The following is a 15,940-nucleotide window of genomic DNA, read 5'->3' as shown; positions in this document are numbered from 1 at the left end:
TAATGGAAACAAATGCATCAATCCGCTGAGAATCAACCTCAACTCAAAAGTCCATTTACTCGCTTCTTCTGGAGCTTTTGACTCTATCACACAGCCTTCATCAGCGGATGGAGTTTGCGCTCATGTGGTAGAACTCATAGATGTTTTTCATCATTATTCTGAACACTCGTGGGGATTTTCCTCCACGTTGGCGTCTAAGTTGTTCTCTTAAAGTTATTTTTGGAGTGTGGGGATGGAACAAGGGAATGAGGATGCAAGCGAAGAAAGGAAGGAAGTTAGGAGAAGGCGTCCTTCCCTCGGCAGTCGATGGTCGCTTGTTTTTCAACTTGACCCTGGTGTGACCTCTGGGGTCGGCCATCTGTCTCCTAAAAACATCCCGGCTTCGCCACCACCCTACTCCACCAACCCCCATCTGTCGCTCTCTGTCTCCCTTTGCAGCTGATAAAATCATGCCAAAGCTCTCACTGACGTCACTGATAATGTACATAAAATGTACAGAAGCACAACAAAGCTCCTTCATGTAATACAGTAATTACAGATAAGACTTAAATGGAAGAAAAAAAAAATATATATCTATATATCTATATAGATATATAGATATATATATATATCTATATATATATCAGAGAAAATCAATTAAACAAAGCCGAGCAGGGATTACAGAAGACCTTTCCACAGTATCGTCTGATTGGTCAATAATTGCGTTAGCCACTCATACTGTGCAAATCATGACATGAATAAGACAAAATTTGCAACAGGCTTCATTGTATTTCTCTTCTCACTCAATACAGTTTTCATTTTTTATTCATCTGCTGGGGCTTGAAGGCTTTCTCTGTCTCACTGTTATTACCCTCTGCTTGTTTGTGAAATGCCAGGAGCTTCAGTGGGCGGAAACATTGATTCATTGATCTGAAGCCGCACAAACTGCCAGCAGAAAGAGAGAGAGAGGAGGGGGTTAAAATAAAGAGAGAGAGGGGGATGGCCTTAAAAACGCACTCATCTGTTTGTTGCTTTGTCTCGTACCATTGATGCACACACACCCACACACACACACACACACACACACACACACACAAATACCCTGTTTAGCATTGTAAAAACAATGGCAACACACTCATTACAACTGACAACCACAACACTTACAGTGGTGTTCATCCTTTCTCCAACTCAGAGCCTGAATTCACATTCAGATGTAGCAGTGGTTTCTTTCATGGCAGAGCTCTAGACCCTGGATATCCTGAGGAAGCTGTCTGATTGGCTGTCAGCGTGAAAAGATCCGCCTCCAACAATGGCACCTCAATAGAGATATGAGCTGTCCTGCCACTTCTCCTCCCTGTACTGCCATTATATTAGTTATTTACCAGCTCATGGCTCGAGCTGGGCATCTTATCAGTAACACCATACCAACACTGAGCAGAGCCTCCGTTTATTCTCCAAACAGCCTCAGTTCTTTGTGACACGGAGCATCATCCTGCTGGAAGAAGCCATTAGAGGATGGTAGAGTGTGGCTGTAAAGGGAAACACATGGTCAGCAACAGTACTCAAAGATAGACTGTAGCATTTAAACCATGACTGATTGGTATGAAGTGTGACAAGAAAACATTCCTCATGTCATTATTACACCAGCAGCACCAGCCTGGACTGTTGACACAAGGCAGACTGGGTTCATGGATTCATGCTGTTGATGCCAAATATGCAGCAGATGGCCAGACCCTACCATCTGCTGCCTCAGCAGAAATCCAGATTCATCAGACCAGACCACGTTCTTCAGTCTTCATCTGTTCAGGTTTCTATTCTTCGCTGACAGGAAGTGGAACCTGACGTGGTCTTCTGCTGTTGTAGTCCTTCCACCTCAATGTTTGGACGTGTTGTTCATCCTGAGAGGCTTTTCTGTTCACTACGGCTGTAAAGAGTGGTTATCTGAGTAACCGTAGCCTTTCTGTCAGCTCCAACCAGTCTGTCCATTCTCATCAACAAGGTGGACCAATTCAAATCCAGCCTCTACCGCCTCCCTCTACCCACCCTCACTTTGTTTGTGTGTTCAGGTCGCCACATCTCTCGTTGCAAACTAATGAACATAACGTCTGAGTCGGCATCGATGATTCAAACCTACACGAGTTCCTTGTGTATAAATCATAAATTACCAAAAGCAAACACTTGACAAACTGTTTTCATGCACACATGACAAAATTACAAGTTAATTTGATACTTCAGAAAAAACAAACATGTCGCCGTTTACCCGAGAAAACAGTACATGTGTTTTGTTTTTTGTTTTGTTTATTTGACTTGATGATTTCAGGAACTATGGGGAAAATAAGGATCTAATGAGATTAAGATGGAAAATGAGGAAATGTTCAACAAAAGAGAAGCACGGGGTGAATTTTTATTTAATCAGTTCATAATGTTTCTTTCACAAGAAACCTTGACAGGTCCCCAGTCTATTGTAGCAATTTAGAGTCATTAACCTAGCGTGCATGTCCTTGGACTGTGAGAGGAAGCCGAGGGAACCCACGCAGACACTGGGAGAACATGCAAACTCCACACAGAAACGACATAGGTCCAGGGTTCGAACCCAGAACCTTCTTGCTGTGAAGTGACAGCACTAAGCACTGCACTGCCGTGCTCCCCCTTTTAGATAACTATAGATTTAATTAAAATGACGTCAGTTCCGTAATATTTTGGATTACAATGAATTTACTGATTCCTTCATTCTGAGTAAAAACTCTACAGACTGTTGCATGTGAAAATCCAGGAGATCAGCAGCTTCAGAAACACTCAAACCAGCCGGTCTGACGCCAACAATCAAGCCAAAGTCAAAGTCACATTTTGATGTGAACTGTAACTGAACCTCCTGACCTGTATCTGCATGATTTTATGCATTGCACTGCTGTCACATGATTGGCTGCCTGCATGAATAAGCAGATGCACAGCTGTTCCTAATAATGTGCTCAGTGAGTGTATATTTCAGTTTCCAAAAGTAAAACATACTTGGAAAACAGTGGATGACTTCAGCAGACCGATTAAGATTTTTATACAGTTTACAAATATATTTTGCACCAGTCAATCTAATAAATAAATACAGTTGTAAAAATGATCTCAGCAGGGACATTAGAATGGCAAAGTCTCTTCAGCTCTAAATAGGCAATATTATCATCAATCAACATAAATTATAAACATGAAAAAATAAAATTATCTGCTCATATGAAAAATAAATCACACAAACAATTATGTGTTGCTAAAATGATTTGTCATCAACTGATTAGTCAATCAAAAGCAAATGACCTAACAAACATTTTAATTTCTACAATTTATTCTTTGTCAATTTCCATAAAAAAGTGTCAAACATTGACTAGTTCCATGTTCTCAAATGTAAGAATTTATCTATCTAATATTGTAAATTGATATAAAATAAAGTGAATATCCACCATGTGCAGGCCAAAGAATGGAGAAGTCCCTGCAGCTACTACACATCTTTTAGCTCAGCAGGAGAACCATGACAGACATCTACAGTTACACACGGTGGAGCTAAGTTGTGAGGTGATTTTTTTTTTTTTTTGACAGACCAGAGGTTTACACAATCATTTGTCTGTCTGTGTAGGACCACAGTGCAGAGAACGGTGGAGGCAGCCAGGCGCTGTCAGAGTGTGAAGACTTCAAACAGGAGCAGTCTCGGTTCAGCCGGCTGGAGCGACAGGCCCAAGACTTCCTCAATGCTGTGTTGCACAGAAAAGGTAAGACGAACACACACACACACACACACACACACACACACACACTCCTCATCAGTCATGTCATTACTCATTATCACATTCCCTCTGGTCATGAATGTCTAGGATATCTAAATATTTCCAGAGGCAAATTTCAGGGAGGTTAAGTCAGAAAATTTGGTAAATTCCAGGGGGAAATTAGTGAATATAAGGAAATTTCACAAAAATTAACCCTATAAAGAAATATAATACCAGAGTATACAGTATTATATATTTCAGACAGTATTTGCATCTAATTATTTTCCATCGCAACTGGAGTTGAAGACATTTTAGGACTTGGGGAAGTAGTGGGAAATTATGGAATTGGCCACAGCGGGAATCCTTATTACTTTTAATTTGATGACTAAATATAGAACAGAGACACTTATACTTCCCATTGCCTCCAAAGATTAAGACATAGTCTAATCTCCTTGTCATGATCAACAAAACCAAACACTGCTTTTGTCAAATACTCTTGCTGTTCTTTTGCTTCATAAAAAGAAACTAAAGAAAGTAAACTTTTCTCTCTATATTGTCAGTGTATGTTCACATCAACTGAGAATCTTATAGGACTTAATTTGGTGTGTACTTATATAATAATAAAATAATAATTAGTTAGACTTGTTTTTGTTGGGGTGGGGAGACCAAAGACATGGCAGCAATTTAATGATTGTAAAAATGTGAACTAAAAAGTTTTTCAGTTAGTGAAACTATTGATTACTAACAATTCTTTAGCTTTAACTTCTGTACCCTGACTCAGGGAGGACATATATCTCTGTCAGAGACTGATGTATAAAGTTGTGTATCATCTGCATAATATGAGAATTCAGTTTGTAAGTGGATAAAAAGGGGGCCATGGATCCATCCCTGAGGGACACCACATGTAACTTTTTCAAAGTTTTGCATTTGGAACAAGGCCATCTCTGCCCTCTAGGTAGACCTTAAACTGGTTTATCTGGGCCAAAGAGGCTGACCCACTTTTCCGACCCTTTACTAACAGTGCCATGATTACTATGAGAGGCCATGTGGGAAACTCTGCAGAAGGTTGTTTTACATGGTAGTGGTATAATGAGTGGTATAATGAGTGCTGAATTTGGGCGGGTAGAGAGGGCAGAGAAGGGTGTGAGGTTCACCACATCTGATGAATGCACACAAAACTGCAAAGGAAAATGCCACAAAAATGATGACAAATATAAACGAACGCAACTAAAACTATTAAAGATTAGTCATCAAAGTGCAGAGAGGGCTGAGCTGTTTTTCAGGGGTTAAAATAGGAATTTGATGAGGTCTCATAGCACATGTGGGCTGACTGTGGACTGAAAATCAGACCAGGGGAGAGTTCAGTTCTCTGTAGGACTTTTGTATAATTAGTCACATGGGGATTGCTGCCTAAATGTTAAGAGCCAAATATAAAACTGCAGAATGATTGATGCAAATTTACAGGAAACTTGCAGCAATGATTGACTGATAACCCTTCAAGTAATCCAGGAGATATTTCCATTAACCATGACACTGTCCACTTGCTTTTCACTGCATATCATCAGAACAGTCAAGTTCTTTTCATTTGCATTTTTGACACTGTGTGGATTTTTGCGCTCCAATTCAAGCTGCATTTAAGTGAAGGTGCTGGCACTGTAAATAATTTCTGAGCCTCTTTGAAGAGTCAGTTTAATGACCTTGATAGAGAGGCAGACATATAAACGGGATATGAAAACTTCCAAAATGTGTAGGCACCAAAGAAAAGAGAGGAATCCATTATGAAGAGGTCGAGAGTGTCAGTCATCCTCCGAAAAATGAAAAAAATGTCTTTCAAAATGAGTCATAGCACCAAATCAATAAAGCAAAGGACAAAGCCTTATGTACAGTAAATGTAATAAACACATTTCTGTGAATACTCCTACAGCAAATATTCACCATTTGCCAAACTAAGCTTGTTTTTAATTCTCACTTGGACTAAGACAGCAGTATACTTGTGAAAATAAACAGACAAACAATCACAGTTGTCAAGGCTGACAAATTAAGAACATTACAATACAAATCGTGCTCAGGTTACACAGTTCAGGATCAGACTTTAAACTTTTGCAGCCTTTCCGTTGTGTAAATATTAAATCCTTGTCACATATGATGCCGATAATTTGAACTAAAAGTGTGTCAAAGCCTCCTCAAATGCAGTACTTGTTTAAATCATGTCATATATTAAAGATGGCTCCTGTTCTCCATTATCTGATAAATGCTAGGCTGCAGCCCACTTTGTGATTTCCTGAAAAGAGCTCTTGTGCCAGACTACCACATTTTGATTCGAATTGCTTTTAGTCTCTTAAGGCATTATGCTCTTTCATTGCTCGGTCCACATCGTGCAACATTATCACACCAGCTGTGTAACCTGCCGCCCTGTCCCAGCAACTTTATACAGACATCCGGATGCCACTGTGAACAAAGTCTCAGGTTTACATAACACGAATGTTTAATGTCAACTCAAAAGTGGATAAGCTTTCAAATAATGCTACATATCATTTTCAGAGAGCTTTGGTTGTATAGTTGGCTTTATTAATGTTGTCTTATAAAACCTTGACAACAAGCTCTGTGATTCCTTTAAGTAGTTGATTGGTTGAAATACTTGAAAACACTGTCAAGTTGTTTCTCCAGTGTCAGTCAGGTATAATCATCTGTTAAAATCTAGCAGTAAAACCGAAGCATGCCTGTGTTGTTGCAAATGTGAGAATAATTTTCACTAGTTTTCACCTTAACTTTGAATTTCGTAGTTTCCCAAAACAAATAACTGCTTAGTTAACTTGAACGTCCTGATTTCCAATTTAAAAGTGGTACATTTCTGTTGCATTAGCTTTCACACCAGTGCTTTTATTGACATGCACTGCAGGAGTCAAAAAAGAAAAGGTCTAATAAATGTCTGAATATTTGTTGAGTTGTCATAATCCTCTCGAAACTGGGAGAGCATCATGTTCTGTCTTGTGTTGTGTGTTAGCTTGTGTTGTGTTTTTTCCAGGAGGGAGGGAGGAAGTAGGAAGTAGATGTTTGTCCAATCAATGCCCAGCCCTAATCAATCTGGCTTCACTCACACAGGCAGAGCTGCCCGTGGAGCTGCTATATATAGATGGGTAAACAGTCACACAGGCATGATGGGACACACACACACACACACACACACACACACATGCATTACACACAACACACACTCTCACAGCCATTCAAACAGTGACAGACCTGTCACCTCACAGTCAGGCACACAGACACCGTAAAACAAGCGCACACTCACCTAGAGGCTCAGGAATGTGTTGTCATGTGATGTCACTGCTCTGCCACAAGTACTGCACTGCATCTCTTTTGCATCTGCATCTCAGTTTAGTCTGATTTAGCCTAAATTCATGCAAGCAAGTCACCATGTAACATTAACATCCAGAACTTCAATTATTTGTTTTGATTGATTAGTTGAGGAGAAAAATAATAAAATAAAGTATTTACTTTGATCAATTCACTGCATCTGTTCTTCCAGCTTCTTAACTTCAAACATTTGCTGTCCTTTGGTGACATATGGCGACATATTTTCTTCTGTTTTACAGACTAAATGACTAATTAGTTAATCGAGAAAATAAGCTACAGTCCTAGAACTTGTAAAGATTCCAACTAAAGTAAACGATAAATCTGACATAGTGACAGAAAGTTACAAAACTCCTTTCAAAAATCTGGCAGTTTAATTTTGTCTTGCTTGGGGCAAACATTAAATAATATTTGAAAAACTGTCTACAGCACATTTCTAATTGGTAGTGTCTTCTTTTAAATTCAGCATTGAAAACGATGCATCAGGTTTTAAATAATTTTTGTCTTCCATTTTAGTTCTTGCTGTTTCATACCTTCCATATCCAATGTCACTATCTGGGTTGTCTCATCTGTTTGTACCTTGTCATTGAATCGTTCACTGGACAATTTTAAATTAAAAATCTGTTGAGAATTGTGCCCATATAATATGGCATTTGAATGTAATATCTATTACAGTACGTAAGCAAACAATATTGGCCTCCAACTACAGTAGAGTAGCTCCTAGAAATACCCAGGATGCAATGTGACTCAATGTTAGCCCTACAGTATCAGACATATGTATGCAGCCGCACACCACAATCTTGCACTCGCAGAGATAAGAACTTTGCAACGCGCATTCACCAACACATTTGTTCCTATCAACTGTCGGCCTCGAGACGCTTCCTCCCTCAGGGTGCACGGCAGAATACCTGAACTACTCAAGGAAATGTTTTTTTTTTCTTTCTTTAAAGAATGCAGCTGTCTGACCTCTTGTGTACCTTTGGAAAAGCCTGTAGTGTTATACAACAGCCATTTCCTACCAAACACAGCACATACAGTCCCTGCATGCTGAGGTTTCCCCCACTTCCTGGCTTTTCTTAGCATTTAAGGCCTGTTTCATTAACAGAGGGTTAGGCAGTGTATCACAAACAAGGAGCGGCAGCAGCACCTACATGTGGGTTTGTGGCAGCAGCCTGTGCAGCGAAAACACTGAATAATAAAACTGCTGTGATAGTTTCTGTTTCCCCTTCAATTTGACGTTTTTCGAACTGATTTTGTTCTTCAGTAGATGCAGTTCATTCATACTGTAGTGTGCCCACCTCTTTTATCACTACATCACTAAAGCTGACTGACATGCAAGTGTGACAAAAAGCTGGTTTTATCTTCCAAAAAGGACAATAGAGTGTTATTCAGTCGCATCGTGGCGTGTGCCTAAATACTCTTAAAACAAGTGTCATGTTTTTATTGAATATTAATAAAAGAGTTCATGATTTTATGTGGGAGGATTTTTTTTTTTAATCTCTTTTTTGAAAGGAGCGTCTCACTGTTGTCTTTAAAACGCTTTATAGAACAGAGACATAATAATGTTTTAATCATCTGTAAAACACTTAGTAATTTTGTTTTAACAACAGTTAATTTTTACAGTGTCTAATAAAATTGAAAAAAATGGAATTCAAAATCACAGCAAGTCAAAAAATGTTTAGGGATGAATGAGTAAAACTAGTTTATATGATGGGATAAGGTAGTGGAATAAAGACAAACAAACAAGGATAGAAAAATGTAAATTAAAAATTATTCATCACTATGTAAACTTTAGACTTGAGACAGGTTGTCAGGTTGTTTTATCAAAAGTTCAAATGACTAAGTACAGTAGCTACAGAAGCACTGAAAGACAAATTATTGTTGTTTTTTTTTTTTTGCCAGGATAATTGTTTCTGTGAAAACAAGCTCTGAGAGGCAAGTGTAAAAAATCACACCTCTTGCTTATACAGATGAATAAAACAAAAATGTAGAAAAATTATCCTGAAAAAAATCACTTGCTTTTCTGGGCATCTGTAGGTATCTCGATAGTGGTTTTACAGTATTTTTTACACATGAACTTTGCTCCTTTAGCACAAACTGTGATCAAATATCAATCAGCGCAGAGCTAAAAACAGGAAGCATGCTGGGAAGGCAGATGTGTAAGATGTGTGAGGCATGGCAAAATAGCAGCATCTACTAGCTACATGATATTATGATGCTTCAACCTTGGTCAGCATGCAGGATTAAGTGTTGTATGTACTGTAAACTGTAGATGCAGAATATACAGAATATATGTGGTTTTGGATTATTTCATCAAATCTTCAGGATTAGATTTTTGGGCTAATGTATTGTTTGGAGGCTTTAGGGTTTGACAAACATAAAGGTATCCAAATAACAGAGCTGCTGGTTACAAGGAGATCAGCAGAGTTTTCTGGGATAATGCCAGATTAATGCATTAATAACAAACGAGTGTCATCGCTGTCACTGTTTTGATCAATGTGTATTAACCAGTCAGATCCATGTCTAGTGTTTGATATGAGTTTATTTTGTCGCAGCAGGGGATAATGGAAAGTTAAGTTCTGACGTCTGTGTTTTTCTGCCACACTTTTAGTCCTGGTACAGTACTTGTTCTCAAATTCTGTTTTCCAGTCCTGTGTACTTAAATTACACAGTGAACCCCTGTTAAATGACAAGACAGGAGACCAGACTTGATCATGGTTTGCTATGATTTTAAAGAGCATGTTACAATATGATACAATACATTTGGATACAATACGATCACCATCTTCCTCCTGTAGGTGACATTTTTGTTGCTATCTTGTTTTACAGCTTGTACATTATTCCACCGTTAACTTTTTAGTAACTAAAGTGTAGGATGTACTGTAGTACAGGCATACAGAGCTAAGAATGCAGACTGCTCGGAAATGGTGTCCTCCATGGATTATGTTTTTGATCAATCATTCAGCCTATAAAATAACAGAGAATTGTGAAAAAAGATGCATTACAATTTTTCCAGAAGCCCCACACAACATCTTGAAATTGCTTGTTTTGCCAAATCAACAGTTCAAACCCCCCAAATATTTAGAGAGAGAAGGAATCCTGATATTTGAGACTTATTTCTTTGTCAATTAAGTAATCGATTAACTTATTAATGAGCTCCATCTTAAGAATGGCAAGTAACAATCTGCTGTACATGCTGATATCACAGTGCCTTCATCATTGTCAATAGGCAGGATTAAGTGCTGCTTCTGAGTGATTTTTGGATTATTTCCGCAAAGCATCAGGATTACATTTTCAGGATGAAATGGGATAAATAAGCTGCTGAACACAGCAATGACTGAACAATTTCCTGGAGGATGGTACGCTGACATGTTTGCTCCTCTGTCTTTTTTCTCTCCAGACCTCCCAAGTTTCTCAGACCCTCACATTCCTCTAGTGGCTCGTGAGATCATGCAGCGAATGATCCGCCAGTTCGCTGCCGAATATACCTCAAAAACTACTCAGGACGACCTGCCCCTGCCCAACGGCACCATGAAGGACCAAAGCCTGCCGAGAGCGGCGTCTCTGGCCGTGGCCCCTTGCTCCCCGCCCGGGATCCTGCCCGCGCCAAGCTCCCCTCCATCGTCTGCCTCCTCCTCCCCATCTCCAACCCCAGGGCCAGGCCTCAGCCCCACCTCTGCTAACGCCGCTGCTGCTGCCTCAGCACCCACCTGCACCCAGAGCAGCAACGGCACGGGAGCCAGTAACGGTGGAGGGGGAGGAGGTACGGCTGCTGCCTCTGCACAGAATCCCGTCCTCAGCAAGCTTCTCATGGCCGACCAGGACGGCCCGCTGGACCTCACCGTGAAGAAGAACCAGGCGGACACAGAGCCCAGTCAGCAGGGTGAGCTCAACAACACACTTGTTTTTATCACTTATGAGGACATTGCGTCTAAAACATGACCACCCCAAGTCGACCCCAGCCTTCATTTTAAATTCAACCCAAAATTCTACCCTGACACTAAAACAACATTTTAACTCAAAAATACATGAACAACCTCAAGGGCAGTCCCCTTAATGTGACTGTGTAACCATAGTTCTCACATTGCTGTTAATACAGCTGTACACACACATGTTAATCAGGGGCATTTCAATAGCATTTCATCATCTTTAACTAAAGAATCTTTTCATTTTGAAATAGTGTGGTGGTAGTCCATCTGAATTCTCCTCTGGCTACTGTTACTGGGTGTTTTTTTGTTTGTTTGTTTGTTTGTTTTTTATAAAATAATATACAAAATACAAATAATAACATTTTGTAAATTGACACAAAAAGAAAAATCAAGCATGTGAAAAATATATAAAAAACAAAAGCAAATTCAAAAATTGAAACGATCAAACCACTATATATACAAGGGAATCACATTGTTTTCATGTTTATACTTTTAATTTTGTTTTTGTTTTAATAAGATATTTAATCACCTTGGCATTGTTAACAGACAGATAATTGAAGAACTGATTCATTCCCTACACATGGAGACTCCAGTTCAACATGTACAGATTAGGCTCATGAACAAATCACTGAAAGCCATCATCTTTTGGATTGAGCCCAAGCAGCAATACACTGAGCTCTGAAATGTAGCTCAGGGCTCAATCTCTCTTTAATCAAACTAGACCAGCAGGGGGTCGTTGTTTCCATCACCGAACACGCTGCAGGGTTGAAGCGTCAGCTCGCTGTTTCAACCCGCAACCACAATGTGACCGGTCACCCACTTTAATATCGGCTTTTTGGAATCTGCTTACAGTAAGCCTCCTTAATTTTTGCAAAAAAGATTTAGGCATTTACATCCACTGCATGCTCACACATTATCTCCCTCTCTCTCTCTCTCTCTCTCCCTCTCTCTTACACACACACATATGAACACAAAACACCTTTCAGATGAATTCTGACAGATTATCCTCAAAGCTAGATCACACACATGCACTCGTTTGAATTACACAGTAGATGCACTTTCAGGAAAAATTACATTTCTAATGCTCCACAAATCATTTTTTTTATATTCAGTGAATCACTGATCAATGAATAGCACGACTAGATCAAACGTGGAAGGGTGCCGTGATGAATTCACAGAAATGTGCAGCTCTGCTGAGTTTTTTAACCTATAGTTATAGTTTTGGTTTTATGGCACATTTACTGTAGTATGATTCAACCTGATTTCCTACAGAAGCAGGCAGATATTCAGAAAACAAGCTTTAAAGAAGCCTCTGTCCACAACCTGCGAACAGCAGACACACACAGTATTTGCTAATACATTAGACTTTTCATATAAGGTGACATTATAACAGGGCTGTATTAATTCTACACAGTAGAGAATGATGCTCTTCATTTTTTTAATTGGTGCTTACATTTTTATTTACCACAAAACAAACTGAGCCCCTGCCAGTAAATGTGTCTGAGCTAACATCTCTAGCAAGGCTGTGGCTAATTGTGCTACTAGTACACTGAACAAGGCTGCAGCTTACAGTCTGACTCAAGCATTTTCTAAATTACACCAACAGGAAATAAAATGACAACATGAACATTCAGACAGATTTTGAAAGAGGTCTGTACATTTTTCTTTTTTACCCCATTTTAAACTGGCACCAAATATCTCACAAGCCCAACAAGTAGCATGTTTTATCATTAGGTTGTAAACTCACAGGCTATTTCAAAAACAGAGACCATGACCCAAAGGCCGAGGCTGCGTCCACACTACTACGTTCTAGTTTTAAAATGCATCTCTTTGGCTACGTTCAGGCCTGGCATCCACACTACTCCAGAGTTTTCAAACGCCTAAAACAGAGACTTTTGTTGTAGATTGAAAACTCAGGGGTTGCGTTGTAGTCTGGACAGGCACAAACAATAATAACCTTTGGTTTTATCAGCCTCGACTACCAGTGGTAAAAGCAACATGGATAATGAATTACAAGCATTACTGACCTTGTTGTCTTTGCTATCAGCTGTTGTGCAGTTAAACGTAGCTGGAGGAACTCAGTAGACTATATGATGGAAGCGTTCAGTGTCTGTGTCACATACTCCAGTGAGCTCAGTAACTCAGCAGCAGAAAACATGGCTGAACCATCACAGTGCAGAAACGTGAGTTTTCGTTCATGATCTGCTCAGAACTGGAGACGCCTTGCTGCATTAATGTGCCTGTTGACGCGGAAACTGTTTTATTTTTTTCCTAAAACTCTTGAATACTTAAACATAGCGAGGTCTCGTTACTACCATCAGTGTGTTATATGAAAACACAAAGCACACGAATGTAGATTTAGATGCTAATTAACATGTTCATTAGCTCAGAGAAGGGCCCTCATTACTGTGACTCATTGTATAATTAATCATTGTTGCTATCACTGGACATTTTGTGAATCAAGTGCATTTTCATAAAAAATCTACTGAATTCCTAGTTTTAAACTCTTACTGTGTGTGTGTTGTATAAACCCACATGCTGCAATTCACATGACCAGATTATTTGTTTTTCTGTGAACGATTAATATCACTTAATGTTTTCTTTTTCTGAAAAAAGCCTCTGATGATTAGTGAGGCAGTAACGAGTCTTGTGCCCATATAAGGTCGTGTGGGTTAGTGAGGTCAGGAGGTCAGCTGCACTTCAGTGATTACACCAGCAAAAACACACAAAGAGAGATCATCTGTTTGCGAATTTATCTGTTTGCATTTCTGTGTAAAAACTGTATGTTTTTTTTCAGTTTTAACTGTAAGACTTAAAATTTTTTATTCACAGATATTTTGCCTGTAAACCACGTTTCAGTGTTCCTGCTCGTCCTAAAAACCGGGACTTGTGTACAGCCTCCTGGTCATAGAAGATGTCCTGGGAAATATTACAATTAGGGTTTAATATTAATAAATAAGGTTAACCATTTTCTGTCAAATTTTCACTGTAAAATAACCAGATATTTAAAAGAACAGCTCAGTTTAAACTCATTTTCACACAATTTTATGTCCACACACATGATGATATATTCTTTCTGTGTGTGTGTGGTGACCTGATTTACACATATATTCACAAATAAACTGAGATTTCACACATAGCATGTTGCCATATTTTCAAGACATCATTGCTGTCACAGAGTCCACCCTCCTGAAGAACAGAGAGCATCTAAAATCTCAAGTCTTATATTTTTTGTCACCACACAATCACACGAAAACAGAAGTCAGACAAACACACATACATAAGCAGCTGCAGAGGCTGTGAACTGTGAATGTATTGGATGACGACAATTTCATTAATACACTGTATAAACAGAAGTGATCTCTCGCTGTGGAGTTAAATTTTACAAATGTTTAATATTGTAAACAGGCAGCGTTGTTCATTTGCAAGTCTGAGCGATATGAGTGTGAACTGCCTCATAAATAAGCCTAACACTCACACAAACACACATTATTATCTTAAATATCTGTGTTTTCTTCTTCATCTTTTCTAATGAAAAATGTTGTTTTAAAATTAAATTTAAAAAAAAACAACAAAAAAAAAACAGCAGCTGCTCTCTCAGCACTGATTATCATACAAGATTAATACACAGTGCAGCCATCCATGTGGTGAACTGAATTTAAACTGAGCGACGTCTCACATTCGCACCAGGAATATGATATGGTTGCCACGGTAACAGTGCTCCTGCTCAGGTTGATCAAATCTTGATTGCAGTTCAAAACATTCTTGCCATTGTGTCATCTTTAAAACATGTCTGGTGGTAATTTTGTTAGTGCAAACGATCAATTTAGTTTATGTGACTATATTGGTTTAATTGATATTCACTCATTTAATACTGGTAGACTGTAAATTAGTTTTACAATTGACTGTCTTTCTAGTCTTTGCATTTTTATTTTTACAGGATTTTATGTTGCGGATTTTATGTATTTTTAATTGTCAAGTCTTATCAATATTATTCAGTATTTGTCTTTGCTACATTAAAGGTCCCATATGTTACACTTACACAGTGTTTTATTTGAAGTGTTGATATCCATAAGAAGATATGTTTGTAGTTGTAAGAACCAAAAACTATCTCAGTGTAGTTTTACATCTCCTCTCTCAGGCTTCTCTCTGGAGCTCTAGAAACAACAGGTCAGTCAGCCAATCAGAAGAGAGATTCTGAGCCTCTTTTCTGATGGATGACTGTTTTCTGTGTGATCCAATAATAATATAGCAGCTTTCAGGTAAATACTCAGAGGAACCAAATCCTGCGTGGTTGGATGGTGGGTCCAGGTGAACGGGGCTTAGGGCGTGGCTGAAAGCAATGACTGCTTTGTTGTGACATCACAAAGTTACAGAAGTCCTGACGGCTGGTTTTAAGGCTCAGTTTCTGAATACAGGCTGTGTGCATTTCTCTGTGGACTGAGGCTTTGATACTTTCACAGTATTAATATAGAACCTAGACCTGGTTTATAATCAAATGACTCTTTATACAATATGGGACCTTTAAAGCCAAATCACTGAATGAAACAAATCAGTCCCCTAATATTACAGAGTTACATACTGCTTAATAAGCACACAAAATGATGTCTCTTCAGTTTACAACACAAATTCATAGAAGTTTTTACATATGTGACTCGATGCATCTTTTAATTTGTTTTGCATAAGATTTGAACTCAGTTGTTTACTCTTCTTCTTGTGTGTGTTCATCCTCAGATGGCGTCCTCGACCTCTCCACCAAGAAGAACCACAGCGCAGACAGCCTCAAAACATTCCCCGGCTTCTCCCCTGCACCTGGGGTCAAAGGGTAAGACAACAGGATTAGTCAAACTGGCCACTGCGAGCAGAGCGGTGCAGTCATGTGCCTAAAACAACACGGGAGAGGTTAAAGCGGTCGCTGCTGCTGGAGCA

The 15,940-nt window shown here is 39.1% G+C and overlaps 1 protein-coding gene across 1 annotated transcript in view; it reads left to right on the top strand.

Moving 5' to 3' along the window:
* Nucleotides 1-15,940, top strand: part of lcor (ligand dependent nuclear receptor corepressor) — a 90,142-nt gene that overhangs the window by 53,735 nt on the left and 20,467 nt on the right. Inside the window, exons 4-6 of the mRNA XM_071504043.1 lie at nucleotides 3,599-3,731; nucleotides 10,483-10,965; nucleotides 15,746-15,836. Coding sequence (XP_071360144.1) covers nucleotides 3,599-3,731; nucleotides 10,483-10,965; nucleotides 15,746-15,836 — 707 coding nt within the window. The remainder of the gene's footprint in view (nucleotides 1-3,598; nucleotides 3,732-10,482; nucleotides 10,966-15,745; nucleotides 15,837-15,940) is intronic.

Source organism: Trachinotus anak, unplaced genomic scaffold (genome assembly GCF_046630095.1).
Source record: "Trachinotus anak isolate AG129_WGS33_773 ecotype Australia unplaced genomic scaffold, CSIRO_AGI_Tana_v1 ptg000019l, whole genome shotgun sequence".
NCBI lineage: Eukaryota > Metazoa > Chordata > Actinopteri > Carangiformes > Carangidae > Trachinotus > Trachinotus anak.
The sequence above is the reverse complement of the archived record's forward strand: the minus strand, read 5'-3'. Positions and strand labels throughout refer to the sequence as shown.